Consider the following 24,555-nt stretch of genomic DNA (forward strand, 5'->3'; position numbering starts at 1 on the left):
CAGCTGTGTGTGTGTGTGTGTGTGTGTGTGTGTGTGTGTGTGTGTGTGTGTACTTACAGATGGGGTCTCTGGCCCGAATGGGGTCGGTCGTGACGGTGAACGGACCGAATCCAAGTCTGTTCTCGGCTCGTACTCTGAACAGGTAATCCTGACCCTCCAGGAGACCCGGGACCACGTAGGCCTGGATGGCACAGGCTGCATGAACCTGAAAACAGACCGACCAGTTAGTTAACCACCGTTAGGGTGAATTCCAATTCCTTGCTTAACCCTCAATCTCAAAAATGCTCTCCCTCTAGTCCAAGTTCTGTCCCGATTCTCAGAAAAATTAAGTTGAGGGTCAAGTTTAAGGGCTGTATCGCCCTCAATATCGAGATTTTTTCCAGAGACCACCCTTGGGAGCAAGGGCTACCCAGAATGCATTGCGTGGTTTCACATAACAAAGATGGCGTCGAAAGCAGCGAAACGAGTACGCTACAAATGAAGTGTTTTCTTTGTTAATAGAGATATAAAAATGATCTTAGTTTAGGCCCAGATTATGGATTACTGACGTCATTGTTGACGTAACATTTATTTTTATTTTACGATCTTTTGTCAATAGTCGGCCGGTTTGGTTTACTTTTCAATAAGCCGTGGTGTGTGGTAACTGTCAGCTGAATATTTGTACGAGTATCATCTTATAACTCCATAACTTTTTCTCTTTTTTTGGAGTTGACAGACTGGACGCAGCTTTGGCGTTATTCTGCCCCCTACAGTCTGAAGACGTATCTGCATTTAAGGGGTGTCCCATTTCTCAGTGACAAAATAACCCTCAACACTTGGTTTTGAGGGCCAGTTAAGATTAAGGGTTAAGATAGGAATTGGAATTGGCCGTTAGTAACTGTGCAGAGGAGGAGGAGGTGTCGAGTTTACCGTGGTCCAGGCCTTGTCAGTGAGACTCTTCTTCTCAATGAAGTAGCTCTTAATTCTCTCTCCTCCGTCGTTGTCGGGCAGTTTCCAGATCAGCCTCATCGTCGCCCGGGTGACGTCTGTAACCCTCAGCTCCTTCGGAGGTCCAGGGACATCTGTGAAACACGAAGACGAGACATCAGCAACGGACACAAGGGCGCAGAGACTAAGGATTCGAGTCCATGTTACAAACAAAGGCAGACTTACCGAGGACCTTGACCCTGACGTTGACATGTTTCTGTCCACTCTTGTTCTTGGCGGTGATGGTGTAGCGTCCGGAGTGCGTCCTCAGGCTCACGGGGATGGACACGACAGACGTGGTGTCTGTGGACTCCACCTGAAAAACACGTTAGTCGAGTTACCTGTTAGCTATCACCAAGGCTACAATACAGATTAGCTTGCTTAGGGTTAGGTTGTCTTTATGTCGTCCACTCACCTCTGAATCCACGGGCAGCGTGTGCAGCTTGTTCTTCTTGTGCGTCTTGGCTTTCCCGTCAAAGTCCCAGGTCACCTTGGGAACGGGGCGACCCAGAATGGTGGCGGGGATCTTGATGGGCTCTCCGGCGCGGATGTAGAGCAGGTCGTCCACCAACATGTCGATGGAGATGACCGGGGCGACTGTAAGAGACGTCGGAAGAAGCTGGTGAAGGACAGTCTCAAACGCACACAGAGACAAAAGCAATGTTGTTTCAGGACTTACGCTGGACGTCCTCGATCAGAACCTCGCCGGTGCGAGGGCTGGGGTCGGACTCGCCGACGGCGTTGACGGCGATGATCCTGAAGCGGTAGCGTTTGCGCTCGCGGAGCGTGGGCACGGTGTACTCCGTGCTGGGGTGAACGGTGCCCGGCTCGTTGACTTGCATCCACTTGGACGAGCCTTCGTCCTGGATCTGGATGAGGTAGCCCTGGATGGGGCTTCCTCCGTCGCTCTCGGGCGGTTCCCACGCCAGCGAGACGTTGTGCTTCGTCTTATCGGCCACCACGGGTGCAGCGGGCATGCTGGGAGGAGCTGGAGAGGGAAGGAGCAGAAAGGAGCATGTTTTACTCTCTCTTTTACGGTTAAACACTGATGGTTTAAATCTGTTTGTGAACTCACTAAGACGATCGACGGCAAAGGCAGAGTCAGATGTTCCGCTGAATGGTCCAGTTCCGGCAGAATTGCAGGCAGCGACCCTGAACTCGTACTCTGTTCCCTCAAATAGACGAGTCGCCTGAGGGACAAAGACACACAAGCTCTAAAAAGGACTGATCTGTCGAGACATTTTCAGGTCTGCAACGGAATCATAGCTCTACAATGGACCAGGATGAAGGTTTTTCAATCTAAAGCTCAAAGATGAAGTAACTCAACACTCTGTGGTAGATCAGAACAGTCCTAAGTGGGCCATCTTTCAGGATTACGGCAGACTGACAGTACTTCCAAAAGGTCTACAGGTGTTTTGGGGTTTAAATTAAACTCCTTCTCTGGTACAACTTAGAAGATCCAGCAGCTCACCTGGCACTCCCAGCCTTTCGGGCCCCTCTTGGTGACCGGCACCTTGTTGACTTTGCCCCAGTAGTCGGTGCCTTTCTCCCTCTTCTCCACCCAATATCCGGTAATGGCGGAGCCGCCGGTTTCCCTGGGAGGCTCCCAGGTCACGGTCATGGTGGTCTTGGAGTAATCCGCGATGGCCGGTTTCTCCGGCGGACCCGGCAGGCCGAGCGGGTCGATAATCTTGACTTCCTCTGAGACGCAAGGGTCGGATTTGCCGTAGCGGTTCTCGGCCCTGACGCGGAACATGTAAGAGTGCTCGTTTTCCAAGTTCCACACCTGCAGCGGATAAAAGATCGGTTCAGTTAAGATTCGCCCAAAGAGATTCGTCGTAGAAACAAATTGCTTTCGCTTTTTTGCCAGGACTTACCCCAAATTTCTTGTCCACGACGCAGTTGCTAACCTCCTCCCACTGAGCTTCCTGTCCCTCCTCGAGTTCCCCTGTCGTTTTCTTCTTCTCAAGGATGTAGTTGGTCAGCTCACTGCCGCCGTTGTCGAGCGGCGGCTCCCACTGGAGGCGGCAGAACTCGGACTTGATATTGGAGATGGTCAAATTCCTGGGTGGGAGTGGTCGGTCTGAGGGAGGAACGTGGAGTCAGCCGGTTATTCAAACACGTTCAAAACGCAAGACTTAAGTCTTTGCGTCTTCGGCCGTGAACTCACCCAGCACCATGACGTAGATGTTGTGCCTGGCTGTGCCCGCGTTGTTGCTGGCGGTTACGGTGTAGGTGCCGCGGTCCGACCTGACGGCCGACGGGATGGTCAGCGTGGTCTTTTCGTTGAGCCTGCCGGTGACTTCGGTCTCAATCAGCAGATTCTCAGTGGATTTGGGGATCAGCACGTCGTCCTTGGTCCACTCGATATTGGGGATGGGGAGTCCCAGGACGTCGGCGGGCATGTCGATGGGTTCGCCCTTCTTCACAGTGATGGTGTCGCCCTTGAAGACCTTCAGCATGTGAACCTCGGGAGACACTGAGAGGAAACAGGACGGCGAGTGAGAAAAACACAAAACAACAGTCGAGGTTTTTGAAAAAGAACGAGAGTTACCTTCGTCGTCCTGGACAACCACAGCCAGAGGGTTGGACGGCTCGCTCACGCCAATCACGTTAGCGCACTTGATCCTGAACTCGTACATCCAGGCGTCTTCCAGGCCGGTCACGGTCATGCTCAGGTCCGGGTGGAGCTCTGTGTTGCAGGGCTCGAACTCTTGCTGGTCCTGCCGCTTCTTCTCCAGGATGTAGCCGAGGACGGGGCTGCCGCCGTCGTTGCGAGGCGGCTTCCAGGTCAAGGTGACGGAGTCCTTCGTGCGCTCGGTGTAATGGAACTTCTCGGGGTACGACGGTGGAGCTGAAGAATCACCAGCAGATTAAGGACAAAGCTTCGTGTTTTGAGCGGTTTTTCTTTCTAAATATGAACAGATTTCTTGGACTCACCCAGGGCGTCCACAGCCAGGATGGGATCCATGACGACGGGTGTGCCGGGGCCGTACTTGTTCTTCGCCATGACGCGGAACACGTACACTTCTCCTTCCTCGATGCCCGTGCACTCGCACTTTGACGAGATGGTTTCCACCGGCTGCTTCCACGTCTGCGTCTTGCTGTCGAACCGCTCCACGATGAAGCCGGTCAAGTCGCCGCCGCCGTCGTCCTTGGGGTCGTCCCAGTTCAGGAAGATCATCTTACGAGTGACGACGACGGGCTTCAGGTCCGTGACGGGCCCAGGGACGTCTGGAGACCAAACAGTGTTCATCAATTTCAAGAAAACAAGTCAAGTTTTCATTTTTTCTTTCCTGGAATTCAAACTCACCTACGACCTCCACTCTGGTCCAAGCGTTCTTTTTGCCACTGGGGTTCATGGCAGAGATCATGTATTTGCCGCAGTCTTTCCTCTGGCAGTTGGCGATGGAAACGACGCTGTCTTCGCCCTCCGTGAGAATCTCCACGCGGTCTTTTTCAGGTTTGCTGTCGTCCTTGGTCCAGGTGATGCAGGGATAGGGTTTCCCTTTGACGGTGGCAGGTATGCGGAGCGTCGTTCCGGCTCTGACCACCATGCCGTTCTTGATGGACACGTCCATGTCAATGATCGGCAACTCTGCGGAGGAAACCAAAAAAGAGATTAACATCAGCGCTGACGTGGATCAGACTTTTCCCTTCTGTTGTTTTTTGCCGCGTCGTCTTCTGACCTGCAGGATTCTTGACAAACACAGACTCGGTGTATCCCGGCGGTCCTTCTCCTGCAGCGTTGCAGGCGATGACTCTGACTGTGTACTTGGCTCCTTCACGGACGCCGTAGACCGTTAGCTCGCGTTGTCTCCAGACGTGTTCTGTGCACCTGGACCACTCCTTGGTGTTGACCAGGGCCTGAAGAGCAGAAACAAGAGCCTATCTTAACCACTTCTTTCTCTGACCCTCTTTTTGGAGTCCCTGCTCGAAAATGACATGCCCAAACTAAATAGAGTAAATCTGATGTTGATGAAATGAAGCAGAGTGAAATTACAGAGGTTTTAGTAAAGAGTACTCAGATCTGCAGCTAAGAGAAGCGACTCTGACCTTGTCCACCTGGTATCCCAGGATCTCTCCTCCACCGTCGTCGGCGGGTGGATCCCACTCCACGTCGATGGAACCGCCCGTGGTCGCCACAACTCGGGCGACCGGCGGTCCAGGAGGTACTGCGGGGTTTCAGAAGAACAACACTCGTGTCGTGATTCTTGGATAGAGATATTTGTCCTGCATCTTGACGCATACGGGAACCAAAAAGTACAGTAATTCATAAACAGATTTACGTACATATCGAAGGCTGGGCGAGTGTGGGTTCAGAGGGGACACTGAACTTTCCTGGGCCGGCCTGGTTTTCAGCTGCCACTCTAAAGATATAAGTCATGCCCTCCATCAGACCCTCGGCGGTCAGCTCAGTAGCAGGAACGAGGCTCCTGTGGACCAGGACGGAAAGACGACAGAGTCAGAAAATGCAGCTTTAACGTTTCCTCACTACGTCACGCGTGTTCCTGATCGTCCTCACCTGTTAATTCGAGCCCAGTGCGAGCTGTTGATTTCACGACGCTCCACCCAGTATCCTAAGATGGGGCTGCCGTTGTCGTTGGGCTCGTTCCACTTGATCAGCATCGTGTGGGACGTGACGTCCTCCACCTTTGGCTTCTCGGGAGCCTCGGGAGGATCTGAGGGTTTACAGATCACAGGGTAAATTCAGCTATTAAGCAAAGAATATAAACGAGTCCGTTAGACCCCAGGACTATCATCTGCGGTGTCGTACCGAAAGGATTCTTGGCGATGACCGGTTTGGAGACGCAGTGAGGACCTGCACCGTGCTTGTTCTCAGCCGCCACCCTGAAGATGTACTCTTTCTTCTCCAGGAGTTTGGGCACCAGGAAGCGGCACCCTCTCAGCGTGGTGGTGACGCCGCTCCAGCCGAACTCCACCCTGGAGTTGTCCTTCTTCTCCAGGATGTAGTTGAGGATCTCGCTGCCGCCGTCGTCCGCGGGGGGATCCCACCTGCAGACCACCGAGTTCTTCCTCACCTCCTCGAACCTGAAGTTCACGGGAGGCCCGGGAGTGTCTGAGGAAAGACCACCGTCAGTTAATTTCATTGACCCGTCAACGTGAGCCTTTCAAAACGATTAAATCAGAGGGAACGGAATCCTCACCGAGCACGTTGACCTGGCACGAAGCAGTGGCGAAGCCCGTGCTGTTCTTCACCTTCACCATGTAGACGCCGTGGTCAGGACGGACCGAGTCGCGGACCACGATGGAGGAGGTGCCTCTGCGGTGGTTGTCGATGACCAAACGCTCGTTGATGGTCGGGTAGTCGGGCTCCTCCTCCTCCTCCTCCGGCACTGCGGCCGCTTCCTCCTCCTTCTTCTTCTCCTCTCCTTCTTTCTTCTCCTCTCCCTCCTTCGCTTCGCCCTCCTCCTCCTTCTTCTCCACGTCCTCCTCCTTCTTCTTCTCCTCCTTCTTCTCCACCTTCTTCTTCAGGGGCCTCTCCGGCCTCTTGCGCAGCGGCTCGGGCTCGATGGCGCGGTTGTTCCAGTACCAGGTGATCTCGGGGTACGGCGACCCGGAGATGTTGGCGTCCAGGCAGATCTCCAAGCCGCGCTTCACGTCCAGACCGGACTGAAGGCTGCCGCTCAGGAAAACCTTTGGAGAATCTGAGAAGCGCAAACATCCCGTTATAATCATCATTTGTAAATCTGCAGTGGTTTTATTTTAGATTTATGACGTCACATTTACCGATGGCTTCCAAGGCCTTGACGAACAGCGTGGCCCGCGATGGCTCGCTGACCCCGGCCGCGTTTTCGGCTCTCGCCCTGAAAGCGTAGCTCTTGCCCTCGGTCAGATCCCTGACGGTGTACGACAGGACGGGGACCAGGAAGTCGTTGCAGCGCTCCCACTTGTCCTCGCCCTTCAGCTGCTTCTCCAGGACGTAGCCCATGATCTTGCCGCCGCCGTCGTACATGGGCGGCTTCCAGGTCAGCGTGATGGTGCTGGACGTGGGGTTGTGGGTCTCCAAGTCCACGGGGGGGTCAGGAGGATCTGCGACAGGACAAGGGACGTCAGTTCCAAATCCAACATTTAAGACGTCAACGTTCAAACATCTAAAACACATTTTTCTCTTACGTTTTTGGTCCTGGGCGAGGACAGGGTTACGGAGCTCGATGAACTCCCCTCCTCCGATCTTGTTCACGGCCTGGACTCTGAAGTAGTACTCTGCGTTAGGGACCAGGTCTTTGACGTTCCAGCAGACCTTGTTCTCTCCGGACATCATGTTGACGTACGTCCTCCTGCCGGCCTCACGCCGCTGCACACACACACACAAACACATCAGCTGATTAACACTCGAGACCCCCTGAAAGCCTCAAAGGCGAAATTTGAGGGGGGACTAAACTAGGGCTGGAAGATTAATTGAATTTTATTCATGATTTCGATTTTGGTTTCTCACGATCATAAAAACATTATAATCGAAGAAAAAACGACTCATGCGGCGCGCGGCGTGTATGTAAATTCCTATGCTAGAAAAACACCTTGAATGCACCCGTGTTACGTGCAGCTGCAGCAAGCGTGTGAGGAAATTTTTTTTTTTCAATTTATTTTTTTTCATATTTTTTTGGGAAACTCGAGATCTCGACTTTGAAACACGAGATAAAAAAAAAAAAAAAAAAAATGTCTTTTTTTTCTCATGTCCGTAATTTATGGCTGTTCTTTTAAATGATATTTAAAGTTGAGTTTTGGTGGTTCAATAAATACTCAAGTTTTGAAATCAATGAATATCGTGTCTATTAATCATGATTTCAATATCATTTTAATAATAATATTTTTTGCCATAATGGTCCAGCCCGTGTTAAAAACATGTTACAGTGTCATTGAAATACATGTTTTTTTGTAATTTATAACCAGACAAAATGTAAAATATTTTATTTGTAATTTTGTATTTTTAATGTTTAATGAATTGCTTTCCAAATGGCGCTGTGAAAAAGGCCCAAACAAGCCCACATCTGACAGTGTAAATAGCAACAAATGGGAGATGGGACCCCCCTGGTTATTAATGGGTATTTCGCACACTGGATATAACACGTTTGACTCCAACCTGCAGAACGTAGTGAAGGATCGGGCTTCCGCCGTCGTAGTCTGGAGGATCCCAGGTCACCTTACAGGAGCTCTTTGTGATCTCAGAGGCCACGATGTCTTTACAGGGTCCAGGAAGACCTGAAAACAGAGACACAGAAGACGCGTCAATGACGTCCAGATGTCCAGATTCTTCCGTGTAAAGTAAAGTAAAGTAAAGACTCCGTACCGATGACTTTGACGTTAATGGTGGCGCTGCCGGCTCCCAGTTTGTTCTCCAGAGTCACTTTGTAGACGCCGGCGTCAGGATGGACGCTGCTGTCGATCTCCAGGTGACAGGAAGTGTACTCCTTCCTGTCCAACACAAAAACAAATCCCGTGAGTTGCTGCATCCATCGGAGCGAGCGGACGTGAGTAAAGACGCGGTGGACGGGGGGGGCGCCGACCTGAAGCCCACGCGGTCGTCGGCCTTCATCTCCTTGCCGTCTTTGTGCCAGGTGATTTTGGGCGAGGGGACAGCTCTGAAGGGAACCGGGATGTGCAGCTTCTCCGTCTCCACGACGACCAGGTCCAGAGTCTGGAAGTCGATGGTCGGGTTGCCTGGAAACAAGAAAAAAAGAATCGTGTGTTATATTCGATTGACTTTGTTTGCGTTTTGATGATGTTCCTGGACCGCGAACGATCTTACAGTCGGAGTCTTTGGCGAAGACGTCCTCGGAAATGTCGGAGGGATCGCTGACTCCGACCGAGTTGATGGCCCTCACTCTCAGGATGTACTCCTTCTCGGGGACCAGACCTTCCACCACGCGGTACTTCATTTCCTTCACCGGACGAGAGTTGACCCTCATCCACTTCTCCGTCCCGGCCTCGCACATCTCGATGTGGTAGCCGGAGATGGGGCAGCCGCCGTCCCTCAGCGGCGCTTTCCAGGCGATGGACAGGAAGTCTCGGCTGGCTCCGGTCACATGGAGCTCTACCGGTGGGGACGGGACACCTGGACGGGGGGAGACGGACGGATTTAGACACTTGTGTGCCTTTAACTGCTCTGAGGTTCTTGAAGGCGTCACTGACCTGTGGGGTCTTCAATCAGGAGGATCTCCGTGGGTTCGCTGGGATGTCCGACGCCAGCTTCGTTCTCCGCGCACACCTGGAACTGGACCTCTGTTCCTTCGATGACATCGGTGACTCTGTACTTGGAGTCCGGACCCGAGGTCTTGCCGCATTTAACCCAGCGAGTGCCGAGCTTCTCCTTCTTCTCAATGACGTACCTGGAAGGGGGGCGGAGCCACGGATTAGTCAACGTCACCGACACGTCTTTTTACGTCTTTATCGCAAACTTGATTTGAAGGGACTTACTTCAGAATGGGTCGGCCGCCGTCGTTTTTCGGCGCCTCCCACTGAAGGTCCACGTATCTGCTGGTCACGGCGTTGACAGTCAGGGCGTACGGTGGCCCGGGAGTGGCTGTGGACAATCACAGATGACATGTTAGTGACCGCTAAGACTTTGGGTGAATTCCAATTATTATCTTAACCCTCAATCTCAAAAATGCGCACTCCCGCTAGTGCAAGTGCTGTCCTGATTCTCAGAAAAAATTAAGTTGAGGGCCAAGTTTAAGGGCTGTATCGCCCTCAATATTGAGATTTTCCGAGACCACCCTTGGGAGCAAGGGCTACCCAGAATGCATTGCGTGTTTTGACGTAACAAAGATGGCGCCGAAAGCAGCGAAACGAGTAAGCTACAAATGTAAGTATTTTCTTCGTTAATAGAGATATAAAAATGATGAAAACCATCGTATTATCTTAGTTTAGTTTTCTTCTTCTTCTACTTTTTTGGAGTTGACAGACTGGACGCAGCTTTCGCGTTATTCTGCCCCCTACAGTCTGAAGATGTATCTTCAGACAAAATAACCCTCAACACTTGGTTTTGAGGCCAGTTAAGATTAAGGGTTAAGATAGGAATTGGAATTGGCCCTTTCTTTATTCACTCAAACTAGACTCTGACTTACTGAAAGTGTCTTTGGCCAGCACCGAGTCCTCCAGCTCGCAGAAGGGTCCGACGCCGACGGCGTTCTCCGCAGCGACGCGGAACACGTACAGCGAGCCCTCGTTGAGCGGCGTCACCGTGTGCTTCAGCTCCTTGACGGTGGTGTCCACCGCCTGCCAGCCTTTGCGCCTGACGTCTCGCTTCTCCACCACGTAGTTGGTGATGCGCGAGCCGCCGTCGCGCTCCGGGGCCGTCCACTTCAGGTCGGCGCTGTTCCTGCATATGCTGACCACGTTCAACCAGCGAGGAGCCAAGGGCGGACCTGAGGAGAGTCAGAGAGAGATCAGGCTCCCGATCGTTTACCGTCAAAAACATGACGGTGTTGAGTGTCTTTTCTTACTGAGTCTCTCCTTGCAGAGCACTGGGTCGCTGGGCTCGCTCGGTTCACTCTCTCCGGCGGCGTTCACGGCGCGCACCCTGAACGAGTACTCCTGCTTCTCCATCAGGCCTTTCAGGAAGTACTCCAGGTTGACGATGTCGTCGGCGACGCGGATCCAGTCCGTGGTTCCGCTCTTGAGCATCTCGATGACGTAGCCGTCGATCTTGGCACCGCCGTCGTGCTCCGGTCGGGTCCACATCAGGAAGCAGGAGGTCTTGGCCACGTCTTTCACCGTTGGTTTGCCAGGAGGCCACGGAGGATCTGGAGGAGGAACAGACGACGCTCTTTAAAACGGCTCTGACAGGATTGTAGAACGCAAATGTCAAACTGAAGACTGGAGTCTGTACCGATTGGACTTTTGACGAGGATCGGGTCGGTCTCCTTGCTGGGTTTTCCAGGTCCTGCCAGATTCTCAGCCAGAACCCTGAACTTGTACTTCTTCCTGGTGGGAAGACCTTTGACCCTGCAGAAGAAAAAAATCAACACGGTGATCTTTACTGGACTCATTTGAGACACCGGACAGAAGAAAAACGGTGTGAAACTCACCTGTAGTTGGTGTCTTTGATGGGCAGCTTGTTGCATCTGAGCCACCTGTCGTGGTCCGGCTCATATCGCTCCACCCAGTATCCTGTGATGGGGCTTCCACCGTCTTCATCCGGCTCGTACCAGTTCAGAGTCACCGAGTCTTTGGCGATGTCTGAGGCCTCCAGCTTATACGGCGCTCCGGGAGTGTCTGCAAACAACACAGAGAACCGATCAGTTTCTTTCTCGTCTTCAGCTGAAGAAACATTTATCGTTTAATTCCAGAACATCGAACTTTTTCCTACCAAAGGGGTATCTGGCGATGATGGAGGGGTGCTCAGCTGGTGGACCGATCCCAAACTGGTTCTCTGCGAACACTCTGAAGATGTACTCCTTGAACTTGATCAGACCCGCGGCTCTGTACGTGGTCTGCTTGATGGTGGACGACAGCCTGTGCCAGATCTCGCTGTCGGTGGCGCGGCGCTCCACGATGTAGTTGGTCACTCTGGAGCCGCCGTCGTCGCGCGGAGGGTTCCACGCCAGCAGGCAGGTCTCGTTGGTGATCTCGGAGATGTCAAAGGCGGCGGGAGGACCTGGCTTATCTGTGAGACACATTTGAAAGTTAGCGACACACCGCTGGAAACTCTTTTTGCCCCTCGTTTAATAATCTTACCGAGGATGTTGACTTCCACGGTGGCTGTGGCTCGGCCACTGCTGTTGGTGGCCTCGATGATGTAGGTGGAGCTGTCGTCTCTCTTGGTCTTAGCGATAGTCACGGTGGAGTGTCCGGTCTTGGTGTCGATGGACACCCTGTCGTCAGGTTTGAGCACCAGGTCGGCCTTGGTCCACTGGACTCGAGGTTCGGGTTTACCCTTCACCTCGGCAGGAAGCTCAATCTTGCTGCCGCCCTTGGCCGTCAGACCAGCCAGCAGCTTAGCATCCAGAATGATCTCCGGAGGTTCTGTGTGGACACGGGGAAGAAGGTTTTAGCATTTGGTTTAAGTGAGAATCTTAAAGACAAAAACGCTTCCTGTACCTTTAGGATCGACGGCCTGGATCTCATCAGTGGCCTTGCAGGGCCGACTGGCTCCAAGTCGGTTCAGGGCTCGGACTCTGTAGGCGTACCACTGGCCCTCCATCAGACCCGTCACCTCGCATTTCAGGTCGGGCACCATGTCTCCGCAGGGCTCCCACTTGTCGCTGCCTCTCATGCATCGCTCCACGTTGTAGCCTCGGAGGCCGGTTCCGCCGTCGTACTTTGGCGGCTCCCAGCTGAGGAAGATGCCACTGGCGGACTTGTCTCTCCACTTCAGGTTCTCCGGAGGGTCGGGGACGGCTGGCGGAGAAACGAGACGCGGGGATTAGAAACGTTGTTTGCTTACGGTTTTAACTGTCGAGACGTGGGAACTGTGCACTCACTGGCAGGAGAGGAGATGTTGACGGGCTCGTCGATGTACGCCGGCTCTCCTGGTCCACACTTGTTACAGGCAGTGACTCTGAAGTAATACTCCTTCCCTTCAACCACGTCGGTGACGGTGAACTCCTGATCCAGGACCCCTGATGCCACCTGGGATGGGATTCATATATAAGTTTATGCTTGATATTTCATCTCTTTAGGTGCTTTAGGTAAAACAAAGTCAGATGATAAAACACACCTTGACCCAGGTCTTGCGGGCTGCGTCCCGTTTCTCCACCTGGTAACCCGTCAAAGGACTTCCACCATCATGCTCCGGAGCCTCCCAGCTCAGGTGGACGTGCTGCCGGGTCACTTCCAGGACCTTGAAGTCCTTTGGAGCACTGGGTGCAGCTGAAGAACACAAACAGGGAAACAGTGAAATGAGATCAGATCTTTTTCTGGAGTCGATTCGTTTCGATTTGATAAAATCGAAGATCTCCTACCGATGACGTTGACCTCGATCTCCCCAGACACCGACGTGACGTCGTTCTCCAGGTGCAGGACGTAGATGCCTTTGTCCGGGCGGACGCTCGGCGCGACGACCAGCTCCGTGAAGGTGGACTTGGTCATCATGGAGACGCGCTCGTCCGCGGTGGTCAGCTCCTTCTCGCCAAACGTCCACTTGGCCACGGGGGTGGGATACCCGCCGATGGGCACTCTGATGGTGAGAGGCTGAGGGACGATCACCTCCAGGCCGTCTTTGAAACCACTCAGGTCAAAGCTTGGACCAACTGGAGAAGGCGGTAGAAAGAAAGAGAAAGGCATGATGGGAAGCTCTAAGGCGAATGCGCATTCTAGTCTTTTACTGGATTGTAATCTCACCGTGTGGGTCGTCGGCCAGCAGAGGGCCGATGATATTGGACGGGTCTGAGAGTCCGGCGGCGTTTTCAGCGATCACTCTGTAGTTGTACTTAGCTCCGTATTTCAGACCAGACACCTGAAGTTAAAGAAAAACAGTCTTTAGAGAGATTATCTAATCATTTTTGCTGGATTATAATCCAGTTTTTTTTATTATCAGATACAGTAACCCTAACCCTCTCCCACACCAAAGCCCATAGAGAAAATCAGTGATTTTAGCTCACAGGGACACAGGAGCTGCTGGTCTAATGCTGCCTCGTGTGGTCACTTTGTGTCACTGATTTTAAAACATCATACTATATTATGTCATCCAAAAAAAATTCAAAACATTTTAACAAAAAAAAATTCAAAATTTTTTTAGAGACATTTTCTAAAAATTAGAAAAACATTTTTTTTTTAATTTAGAAATCTTTTTTTTTTTGAAAAAATGTTTTGGTCCAAAATTTGACAAAACGTCATACTATACACTATGTCATCCCAAAAATGTAGCAAACCTTTTTTGGTTCAAAATTTGACAAAAATATCATACTATACTATGTTGTCCAAATTTTTTTGAAAAAAAATGTTTTAAAAAGAATTAGAAAAAAATGTTGGTCCAAAATTTGTTGAAAACGTCATGTTGTCCAAAAAGTTCTGCAAAACATTTTTTGGTCCAACAACTCCTGTGAACTCCTGTGTGCTGTGATGTTAAAATCACTGGTTTTCTCTATGGGCTTTGGTGTGGGAGAGTGAGTGACTTTGGTGTGGGAGAGTGAGTGGTTTACACAAGGAAAAGTCTGTCTAACGGTGAGATAATGACGATATGGTGACGTCGTCGTCACCTTGTAGAAGAGGTCGGGGCAGAGGCGGGCGTTGCAGCGCAGCCACTTGTCGGTGCCCTCCTCGCAGCGTTCGATGATGTACCCGGTGATCATGCTGCCGCCGTTTCTCAGCGGCGTCTCCCAGGCGAGCTGCACTGAGCTCTTGTTCTGGTTCTGCCAGGACAGGTTCAGAGGGGGACTGGGACGTTCTGTGGGACAAATAGGACTCAGGTCAGGGGGGGGTAAACAACAAAGTGATCAGCTGTCTTTGAATCACATGTCAAACTCACCGATGGGATCCATGATCTTGACGGGGTGAGTCGCGGCGCTGGGTTTGCCGACGCCGGCCTTGTTCTCGGCTCTGACTCTGAAGATGTACTCTTTGTTCTCGATGACGTCGTTGACGATGGCGCTCAGCTCGTCGGCCTTGGTCGTCTGGACGGGCGACCACTTCACCGACGTGCGGTCGCGCAGCTCGATGACGTAGCCGGTGATGGGCGAGCCTCCGTCTGACTCGGGAGGCTCCCACGAGAGGCTGCAGCCGAACTTGTTGACGTTTCCGACGATCACGTTCAGAGGAGCTTCGGGAACGTCTGGAAAAAAGAGGACAGAAATGTATTTTTAAATGTTTGGATGGCACAGTATAGTATATAGTTTCGACAAATTGGACCAAAAATTTTTTTTAGTATGATGTTGTCAAATTTTGGGCCAGAATTTTTTTTGCCAAAATCTTTAAAAAAAAAAAATGACCAAAAAATTTTTTTTTCCAAAAAGTTTTTCAATTTTTTTTTTTCCAAAAAGTTTTTCAATTTTTTTTTTCCAAAAAGTTTTTCAATTTTTTTTTCCAAAACGTTTTTCAAATTTTTTGTTTGTTTTTTTTTGTTGATGTTTTGTCAAATTTTGGACCAACATTCTTTTTGAACATTTTTTGAACATTTTCTTCCAAACTTTTGGACGACAGTACAGTATGGCGTTTTTGTCAAATTTTGGACTTAAACATTTTTTCAAAAGAATTTTGGACGACATAGCATAGTATGACGTTTTTGTAAAAATTTGTAAAAGAGGAACAATTGTACCCGACAACTTCATCGCATCTCATTAAATCCTCAAAGATCGAGTCTAAAATCTCATCTCGTTCTTACCAAACTTGTTCTTGGCCTGCACAGGTTTGTCCGTCTCAATAATCGGTCCACTGCCCACGCGGTTGCGGGCGCAGACCCTGAACAGGTACATGGAGTCTTTCTGGAGGCCGTTGACCGTGTACTCGGTTCCGACCACGCGCTCCGAGGCCAGCGTCCAGGTCTTTCGCTTCACGTCGCGTCTCTCCATCACGTAGGCGATGACCTGACTGCCGCCGTCGTTCTCAGGCTCCTCCCACGCCAGGCTGACCTCGCCGTCGGCGGTGTCGACCACCTGGAAGTTCCTGACAGGACCGGGGACATCTGAGGACCAAGAAGAATGTCAGTTTCTCGGCAGGACAGAAACGACATCAAATCATCAGGACAATTAAAAGAGAAGGCGCATTAATCTGAAGCAATGACTTGTGGGTCGTGTGACCTCACCGATGACTCTCAGGTTGATGAAGGCTTCTCCCTCGCCGTGTTTGTTCTTGATCACGATCTTGTAGCGGCCCTCGTCGTTCTTCTTCGGGTCCTTCAGCCGGTACTCGGTGCGGTCGGCCGACGTGTGGACGTTGTCCTTGGGCAGACTGACGCCGTCGTACAGCCAGTCGGCCTCGGCCTGTGGGTAGGCGCTGTAGGGCACCGCCATGACGACGGGCTTCCCGGCGTCCGTGACGTAGTCCTGGTCTGTGGTTTTTATCTGAGGTACAGCTGGAAAAAAAGGGAAGTTTATTTTTAAAAAGGGACCAAAAAACGGAATCAAATCGACGTGGATTGCAGCCGCGTTTGGTCTCCGCGCCAACGCTCACCTGCCAGCTCCAGCTTGGCCTTGGCGTCCTTGTCCTTGGCGATGACCCTGTACTCGCCCTGGTCTCGCGGCCTGATCTCGCACACCTGCAGCCGGTGGACCTTGCCCTCGCTCATCATCTGGTACTTGTCGCCCTGGACGACCGTCATGTTGTTCCTCAGCCACTTCACCTCCACTCTGTCCTTGTTGAGCTCCACCTCAAACACCACGTCCGAGCCTGGTGCTTCGAACACGTCCTGCGGTGGTCTGATGATCTCCACCGGGATCTCTGCAGGAGGAGGAGGAGGAGGAGGAGGAGGAGGAGTCAGTCAGAGCAGGAACACAACAACAGTGTTTAGGTTGATCTTTAAGTCGTGAAATCTCACCTTCAACGAAGAGCCGGGCGTGGGATCTCTTATCGTCGACGCCACAGGCGTACTCGCACTCGTCGTCAGGTCGGCACTCCTTGATACGGAGGATGCAAACCTTTCCGTCTTTTTCAAACGTGTATCTGAAAAGCAAACGGTAACTAAATAAAGAGCAAACTCACAGTAAAGAATAAATAAACGGGTCGGCGAGTGAACGGCGTACCTGGGTCCTTCGCGGATCTCGCGTCCGTTCCTGTACCACTTGACTTCCGCCTTCTCTTTGGTCAGCCTGCAGGAGAACTCGGCGTCGTCGAACTCCGTGATGGTCTGGTCCTTCAGGTGCGCGCTGAAGTCGGTCGGCGCCTCGCTGATGATCAGCTCGGCCGTGGATTTGTCGTCTCCGGCCACGGCCGTGTACTCGCCTTCGTCGGCCAGCGTGCAGTCTTTGACGATCAGCGTGTGCTTGTCCTTGTCCACTTTGTAGACGACGCGCTTGCTCAGGGGGATCTCCTCGCCGGCCTTCATCCACTTCACTTTGGCGTTGAGCAGGTTGACCTTGCAGGAGAAGCTCACCGTCTTCTGCTCCTGGGTGTCGATGTCGTCCAGAGGAACCACGATCTTCAGACTCTCCTCTGAACACAACAACAACAGGTTTGTTTTATTGATTGAACAATGGACTAAAGTAAAAGAAATACACAAATCTGTTTGAATCTATGATATCTTCAGACTATGTTCGACTCTGACCTCTGACGGTGAGGCTGCCGGAGCTCTTGACCTGCTCTCCTCTGTGATTGGTCAGGCTGATGCTGTAGTTAGCTTCGTCTCCCTTCTGGGCCCCGAGGACCCTCAGGGAGAAGACGTTGTCTCTCTGGACCATCATGTACTTGCTGCTCTCGAACAGCGACTCCTCGTTCTTCAGCCACTTAGCCTTGGCTCCCTCCTGGTTCACCTCACAGTTTAGCACCACCTCTTTACCTTCTTGGGCCTCCGTGTCCTTCAGCGGTGTGATGATCTTCAGTTTCTCTGCAGGACAGAAACATTTTCCCCCAAAAAAAGTTCAAATTTTGGACGAAAAAATCATTTTCAATTTTTTCTCCAAAAATCATTTTCAATTTTTTCTCCAAAAATCTTTTTCAATTTTTTCTCCAAAAATCTTTTTCAATTTTTTCTCCAAAAATCTTTTTCAATTTTTTCTCCAAAAATCTTTTTCAATTTTTTCTCCAGAAATCATTTTCAAATTTTTTTCCAAAAATCTTTTTCAAATTTTTTTTCCCGAAAAACCTTTTTCAGATTTTTTTCAAAAAAATGTTTTAAATTTTTTTTTTCCAAAATGTTTTTCAAATTTTTTTCCCCCAAAATAAGGGTTAGAGACGACATAGTATAGTATGACGTTTTTGTCAAATTTTGGACGGCACAATATAGTTTTGAAAAAAAAAAAATATTTTGAAAAAAAATTTGGAATTTTTTTTTTCAAAATTTCATTTTGAAATTTTTTTTTTTTACCAAACAAATGTTTTCACACATTTTTGGACGACATAGTATAGTATGACGTTTTTGTCAAATTTTGGACCAAATTTTTTTAAAAAAATTTTTCTAAAAATTTTGGACGACATAGTATAGTTTGACGTTTTTGTCAAATTTCGGACGACATAGTATAGTATGTCATTTACGTCATCTTCTTGATGGATGTGTTGATGTTTAATGAGTTCTCTGTAAACAGTTGAAGTCTTACCGAGCACAGTGAGGTCAGCGCTGGCTCTGGTCTCTCCGATCATCACCACGTATCCGCCCTCGTCCTTCATCTCGCTGTCCTTGATGACCAGCGTTCGCTTCTTGCCGTCACTGATCATCTGGTATTTGTCTCCCGCCTCCAGCTCTTTGTCGCCTTTCAGCCATTTGACCTCGTGTGTGTCCTTGGACACCGTGCAGGTAAACTCCACCTTCTCGCCCTCCACCACCTCCTGACCCTTAGGCCTGGAGAGGAACTCGGCCGCCAGTTCTGTGGAAACAGACGTTCAAGCATGAGTCTCTTGTTGAAAGGACCTGAATTATCGCCTGTACGAATGTATTTTCTGTTCTTACCGTTGATCTTGAGGTCTCCAGACGTCTTGATGCTGGGACTCAGTCTGCAGTTGTACTCTCCAGCGTCGGCCATCTTCAGGTCCTGGATGAGGAGGATCCTCCTCTTGCCGTCGACGATGTGATCGTAGCGGCCGCCCTCCGGCAGCTCCTCGTCTCCTTTGTACCAGATGACGTCGGCGTCGGGTTTGGAGACCTCGCAGATGAGTTTCACGCTGTCGGTCTCCGTTCCCTCCACGTTGGACAGGTTCTTGATGAACCTCGCCTCCTCCTCTGTGGTCAACAGAAGAAAATCAGCGGTGAAGCAAAGGCAGAAGCGCTCAGTGTGTGTGTGAGTGTCTAATGTTGTTGTTTTTCTCACCGATGACGGTGAGCATGCCGGAGGATTTGGAGGTCCTCGCGTCACATTCATACTCGGCCTCGTCATCAAACGCAGACTTGTGGATAACGAGGGTGTGTTTGCGTCCTTCAGCGATAATTTCGTACTTCTTCCCCTTTCTGATTTCACTTCCGTCTTTAAACCAGCGGACCTGCGAGACGCCACAGAAAGAGACCGGATATCAGAGGGACACAAGAGACGTACAGACCTTTAACGGACGCCTGGTCTGGACCTGGACACTCACCTTAACGTCCTCTCTGGAGACTTCACACTCAAACTTGGCAGTTTCCTTCTCTTTGACCTCGACGTCGTGGAGCGGCGTCGAGAACTCGACATGTGGAGCTAAAACAGACACAAGCAAGTATAGTATGACATAGTATAGTATGACGTTTTTGTCAAATTTTGGACCAAAAATTTTTTTTTTCAAAAATTAAAAAAAAATTAAAAATCTTTTGAATCTCTTTTTCATAAAATCATTATCAAAAGAATTTCCCAAAAAAAAATCAAAAATTTTTTTCTAATTGTTTGTTCCAAAAAAGTTTTTGAAAATGTTTTCAAAAAATCTTTTTCAAAAACTTTTTTTCCCAAAAATGTTTTACAAATTTTTTTTTTCAAATGTTTTTTTTCAAAAATTTTATTTTAAAGTGTATTCCAAAATATTTTTCAATTCTTTTTTTTTGAAAATTTTGATTTTCCCCCCCCCAAAAAATTGAAAATCTTTTTCCAAAAAAATGTTTTAAATTTTTTTTGGACAACATAGTATAGAATAAAGTTTTTGTCAAATTTTGGATTTCTTTATCTCACTGTTAGACAGACTTTATCAACAGGAAACTGATGTTTGTAAACCACTCACACTCCCACACTTTAATAACCTGAATTATTCTTTCAGCTTCTACAAAACAACTTTACTCACGCTCAACACTGAGGAAGCAGGAGGTCTTGAAGTCTTTGGAGTCACAGGTGTACGTTTTGGCGTCGTCCTTGGTGCAGTCGTGGATGAGCAGCGCTCGCTTGCGTCCGTCGACGATCGCCTCGTACTTCTTGTTCTTCCTGATCTCCTGGTCGTCCCTGAACCACTGCACCTCCGCGTTCTCCCGCGAGACTTCGCACTCGAGCGTGGCCGTCGCCTCCTCCTCCACCGTCTGGTCCTCCAGGGGCTTTGTGAACTCCACCGGTTGCTCTGGACGTAAAAAAAAAAAAACAACACAACATGAGGAGGAGCGGCTTCAGGAGACCTTCTCTCCTGAGGAGATCCAGCAGACGTGGACGTCTTACCTCCGACGATGAGGTTGGCCTCGGTCTGGAAGTCTTTGGCCGTGAGTTTGACCTTCCCGGCTTCGTGCAGCTGGACGTCTCGCAGGGTAAAGCTGTGGACGTTACCCTCTGTCTTCAGCACCACCTGTCAGACACGACGCAGGGTTTAGCCTCCACAGACACGGATGCTACGGGCTAGTAGCACGGCTAACAGAGAGTATGGAGCGACGGCTACATTTGCTCATTTAAAAGATGCTGTTTTTATGTGATTTTCTACTAAATTATAAACATTAGACTTAGACGGGAATTTCTCCAGGAAAAAAAACAGCTACGAGCAGAGGCGATTCTAGAGTCTGTAGGGGCCCGAGGCAAAAATTCCCAGGGGGCCCTTCCCTCCAAACAGTGTTCATCACCGTTATGTTTTAAATAATACCAACGAAAAACGTATGACTTCAAAATATTTTTTTTTCAAAATGAATGAAATAACATGGAAAAACCTTGTCATTAAAAAGTATTTGAAAAATATGAAAAGCTTTTAAAAAACTATATAAACTTAAAATGTAAAAAAAATACATTACACTGTAAAGAACCCACATTATGAAACAATATAAATATATAGAACAATAAAATACTGTAAATACCTGAAAAAAACATATATAAACTGTAAATAAACGCTGTAAAAAAAGATATGCATTACACTGTAAATAAGGATTATTTACAGTGTAATGCATATCCTACAGTGTAGGTGCATATCCCACCTCACTTGCAAGAGGATCTTGCAAGTGAGATCCTCCCCTTTAGGGGGGGGGTTCCTACTGAGATGTCATTGTTGTTTAAGGGGGACGGGGAGGCGGCTGCTCACTGCACATTTCAGTAAAAACAGGGTCCGAATGTCGGGGGCCCCTATCAGCTCGGGGCCCCAAGCAGTTGCCTGCCCTGCCCGTTCACAAGCTGCACCTCTGACTACGAGATGCCGTCAAGGAACCTCGTAAAGTCCATTATTTTTCACTAAATGCCTGATGCTGATGCTGCTGCTGCTGCCACCTTGTGGTGATGGAGGCTCATTAGGTTATTGTTATGCTGCTGTGACTCCATGAGCCTTTAAAATCCTTGTTTTAGTACGTTTTAAACACTTAACCTCAGTTTATCGTAGAACCCGAGGTTCCTCAGGACGTGGTTTTTTAGGGAGGGGTTTTCCTCAGCCCTCAGTTGTGACTGTAAGGTTCCTGCAGCAGTTTCCTCAGTCAGCTGATTCGTGACAGCTGCTTCTTTCCTTCCCCCCGGTTTAAAAACCGCTCGACCTCATTCGACATAAAAAGGAATTTCTCCAAGAAAACAAACAGCTACGAGATGCCGTCAAGGAACCTCGTAAAGTCCATTATTTTTTTTACTAAATGCCTGCTGCTGCTGCTGCTGCTGCTGCTGCTGCTGCTGCTGCTGCTGCTGCTGCCACCTTGTGGTGATCGAGGCTCATTAGGTTATTGTTATTACAATTGATTTATTGTTTTTTTACATGCTTCAAACTGCTGTGACTCCACGAGCCTTTAAAATCCTTGTTTTAGTCACTTTTAAAGACTTTTAACTGCAGAACCTGAGGTTCTACGTGGTTTTTTTGGGGGGGTTTTCCTCAGCCCTCAGTAGTGACTGTAAGGTTTCTTTAGCCCTCAGTAGTGACTGTAAGGTTTCTTTAGCCCTCAGTTGTGACTGTAAGGTTTCTTTAGCCCTCAGTAGTGACTGTAAGGTTTCTTTAGCCCTCAGTAGTGACTGTAAGGTTTCTTTAGCCCTCAGTTGTGACTGTAAGGTTCCTGTAGCCCTCAGTCATGACTGTAAGGTTCCTGCAGCCTTTTTCCTCAGTCAGCTGATTCGCGACAGCTGCTTCTTTCCTTCCCCCTGATTTTAAAACCGCTCGACCTCTGACACCTGAGTCTGGATTTAACAGCACAGCTGAACACGAGTTACGAAACCTTCGTCACGTCTTCAACGTCAAAAACGCGATAATCCAACGTCACTGAGATTAAATCAGGGTTCAGTTCAGCGGCTCAGTATTTCTATATCAAAGACAATTAATGAATCATTTGTTTTGTGAGTTTTCTTCTTAAATTAAGTAAAAAATCTGTTTTAAAAGTTTGTTTTAAAGACGACAGAAACATTATCTGTTTTTGTTTGTTTGTGATTGCGAGGAAGGGGGCGGGGCTTAGCAGTTTTATGGATTGTGTGTTTGTTTTTGACTAAACTAAGCTAAACAGGGTGAAAACTAATTTGACTACATCATTTTTTTATTCTTTACTTCCGACAATTATTGATGATTTATCACTTGTTATTTACACTGTCGTAACACTGGATTAACACTAGATTAACACTATATTAACGGTGTAGTTGTCAAAGTTTAAGTTCTGTGACTGTTGCTCAAGCCAGAGAGAGAGAGAGGGATCAGATGTCTGTGTGGAGACCTCACGTCTCGCGTTACATCCCATAATCGAGTTAATCCAGTGTTTACTGCAGAAGATCTGGATGTGGTTTCAGGACCGTGTTCACACGCGTACACACACACACACACACACGCGTACACATTGTTTCCAACTCTTATTTTGACCCCGAAAGCAGCAAAAACGTCTCCAGAACCCGAGCGTGAGAAGATGAGCTGACAAACACAAACGTCTCCTGCTGCCACCTGCTGCCCCGCGATCTCCACCGTTAAAAATAACCCCCGCTGAAACGCTTGCAGGGCAGAAAAGTCTCTGAAAACCAGGATCGAATGCTCGGCTGTAGAAGGAGGAGGAGGAGGAGGAGGAAGAGGAGGAAGAGGAGGAGGAGGAGGCCCTTATATGAAGCCTGTGGTTTCCGGTGCCTCAGCACCAGAACCTCCAGAACGTCGACAAAATGTTCCAGGAAGCGAGTGTTTCAGGTGGACTTACTCTGTCGCTGGGCTCCACCTTCGCTCCCTCCAGGAACCACTCGACGGCGATGCCTTCGTACGACAGCTCGCACTCGAAGGTGGCGCTGTCGCCCGCCGTCACCGTCACGTCCTTCAGCGGCTTCACCGCGCTGATGACCCGGGCTTTGGGTTCAGGAGAAGAAGAAGAAGAAGAAGAAGACATGGTTAGTCCAGGTCAGTAGATCCTAAAAACAAACAAAAAAAAACCCCCGCAGAGAAGCGGCTAATCCTTAGCGGCTAGTCCTCAGCGGCTAAGCCCTCATGGTGCGGAGGAGCTGACGGCCACCGGACGCCCTCAGGACAACTGAACGCCCGACGCCCGCCGACCCAGCTCTGGGGGCCGGGCTCATTAGCATACGACCCGCCGTCGGATCTGTATGGCCGTCCGCAAACCAGAGAGGGCTGGGGTCAAATCCCGGGTCCTGCCAATCACTGCCGACCTGCTCTAGATAAGGCATGCGGCGTCTAAAAAAAACCGAGGGGCCCGATTGGCCGAGAGCCCAAGCCCCATCGGGGGGAAGTCAATCTGCTCCTGTCAATCAACGACGACCCCCAGGATTTTTCCCAGGAAAAAGGAGAACGCGGAGTTACCGAAACGTCAGGGTGAGAGTGACGCAGGACAAACTCTGATTCAGGATTTACAGATCACAACAAACTCTGATTCAGGATTAACAGATCGCTACAACCTCTGATTCAGGATTAACAGATCACAACAAACTCTGATTCAGGATTAACAGATCGCTACAACCTCTGATTCAGGATTAACAGATCACAACAAACTCTGATCCAGGATTAACAGATCACAGCAAACTCTGACTCAGGATTAACAGATCACAACAAACTCCAGATCACAACAAACTCTGACTCAGGATTAACAGATCACGACAAAATCTGACTCAAGATTAACAGATCGCAACAAACTCTGATCCAGGATTAACAGATCACAGCAAACTCTGACTCAGGATTAACAGATCGCAACAAACTCTGACTCAGGATTAACAGATCGCAACAAAACTCTGATCCAGGATTAACAAATCACAACAAACTCTGATTCAGGATTAACAGATCGCAACAAACTCTGATCCGGGATTAACAGATCACGACAAACTCTGATTCAGGATTAACAGATCGCAACAAACTCTGATCCAGGATAAACAGATCGCAACAAACTCTGATTCAGGATTAACAGATCGCAACAAACTCTGATCCGGGATTAACAGATCACGACAAACTCTGATTCAGGATTAACAGATCGCAACAAACTCTGATCCAGGATAAACAGATCACAACAAACTCTGATTCGGGATTAACAGATCGCAACAAACTCTGATTCAGGATTAACAGATCGCAACAAACTCTGATCCGGGATTAACAGATCGCAACAAACTCTGATCCAGGATTAACAGATCACGACAAAATCTGACTCAGGATTAACAGATCGCAACAAACTCTGATTCAGGATTAACAGATCGCGACAAAATCTGACTCAGGATTAACAGATCGCAACAAACTCTGATCCAGGAT

At 49.3% G+C, this 24,555-nt stretch overlaps 1 protein-coding gene across 15 annotated transcripts in view; it reads right to left on the reverse strand.

Annotated features, from left to right (window-relative positions):
* ttn.2 (titin, tandem duplicate 2) overlaps positions 1–24,555 on the reverse strand; it is a 180,307-nt gene that overhangs the window by 62,813 nt on the left and 92,939 nt on the right. For all 15 annotated transcript variants that reach the window (XM_083907402.1, XM_083907390.1, XM_083907401.1 and 12 more), the window contains 52 exons: positions 23,012–23,154; positions 20,118–20,241; positions 19,756–20,022; positions 19,087–19,184; positions 18,825–18,993; positions 18,467–18,736; positions 18,117–18,383; positions 17,129–17,407; positions 16,608–17,016; positions 16,403–16,527; positions 16,039–16,305; positions 15,671–15,940; positions 15,251–15,550; positions 14,399–14,701; positions 14,130–14,317; positions 13,273–13,387; positions 12,894–13,181; positions 12,650–12,801; positions 12,414–12,561; positions 12,031–12,330; positions 11,668–11,955; positions 11,300–11,596; positions 11,019–11,205; positions 10,820–10,935; positions 10,434–10,733; positions 10,056–10,355; positions 9,406–9,511; positions 9,121–9,317; positions 8,738–9,043; positions 8,496–8,649; positions 8,279–8,403; positions 8,072–8,190; positions 7,105–7,285; positions 6,718–7,020; positions 6,135–6,635; positions 5,744–6,046; positions 5,492–5,648; positions 5,260–5,402; positions 5,023–5,141; positions 4,656–4,833; positions 4,280–4,564; positions 3,907–4,200; positions 3,521–3,820; positions 3,137–3,445; positions 2,844–3,049; positions 2,438–2,752; positions 2,042–2,156; positions 1,646–1,954; positions 1,382–1,563; positions 1,153–1,282; positions 910–1,061; positions 58–205 (listed from right to left, as the gene is read on the reverse strand). In XM_083907402.1, coding sequence (XP_083763528.1) covers positions 58–205; positions 910–1,061; positions 1,153–1,282; positions 1,382–1,563; positions 1,646–1,954; positions 2,042–2,156; positions 2,438–2,752; positions 2,844–3,049; positions 3,137–3,445; positions 3,521–3,820; positions 3,907–4,200; positions 4,280–4,564; positions 4,656–4,833; positions 5,023–5,141; positions 5,260–5,402; positions 5,492–5,648; positions 5,744–6,046; positions 6,135–6,635; positions 6,718–7,020; positions 7,105–7,285; positions 8,072–8,190; positions 8,279–8,403; positions 8,496–8,649; positions 8,738–9,043; positions 9,121–9,317; positions 9,406–9,511; positions 10,056–10,355; positions 10,434–10,733; positions 10,820–10,935; positions 11,019–11,205; positions 11,300–11,596; positions 11,668–11,955; positions 12,031–12,330; positions 12,414–12,561; positions 12,650–12,801; positions 12,894–13,181; positions 13,273–13,387; positions 14,130–14,317; positions 14,399–14,701; positions 15,251–15,550; positions 15,671–15,940; positions 16,039–16,305; positions 16,403–16,527; positions 16,608–17,016; positions 17,129–17,407; positions 18,117–18,383; positions 18,467–18,736; positions 18,825–18,993; positions 19,087–19,184; positions 19,756–20,022; positions 20,118–20,241; positions 23,012–23,154 — 11,607 coding nt within the window. The remainder of the gene's footprint in view (positions 1–57; positions 206–909; positions 1,062–1,152; positions 1,283–1,381; positions 1,564–1,645; positions 1,955–2,041; positions 2,157–2,437; positions 2,753–2,843; positions 3,050–3,136; positions 3,446–3,520; positions 3,821–3,906; positions 4,201–4,279; positions 4,565–4,655; positions 4,834–5,022; positions 5,142–5,259; positions 5,403–5,491; positions 5,649–5,743; positions 6,047–6,134; positions 6,636–6,717; positions 7,021–7,104; positions 7,286–8,071; positions 8,191–8,278; positions 8,404–8,495; positions 8,650–8,737; positions 9,044–9,120; positions 9,318–9,405; positions 9,512–10,055; positions 10,356–10,433; positions 10,734–10,819; positions 10,936–11,018; positions 11,206–11,299; positions 11,597–11,667; positions 11,956–12,030; positions 12,331–12,413; positions 12,562–12,649; positions 12,802–12,893; positions 13,182–13,272; positions 13,388–14,129; positions 14,318–14,398; positions 14,702–15,250; positions 15,551–15,670; positions 15,941–16,038; positions 16,306–16,402; positions 16,528–16,607; positions 17,017–17,128; positions 17,408–18,116; positions 18,384–18,466; positions 18,737–18,824; positions 18,994–19,086; positions 19,185–19,755; positions 20,023–20,117; positions 20,242–23,011; positions 23,155–24,555) is intronic.

This window comes from Microchirus variegatus (genome assembly GCF_963457635.1).
Source record: "Microchirus variegatus genome assembly, chromosome: 20".
NCBI classification, from domain to species: domain Eukaryota; kingdom Metazoa; phylum Chordata; class Actinopteri; order Pleuronectiformes; family Soleidae; genus Microchirus; species Microchirus variegatus.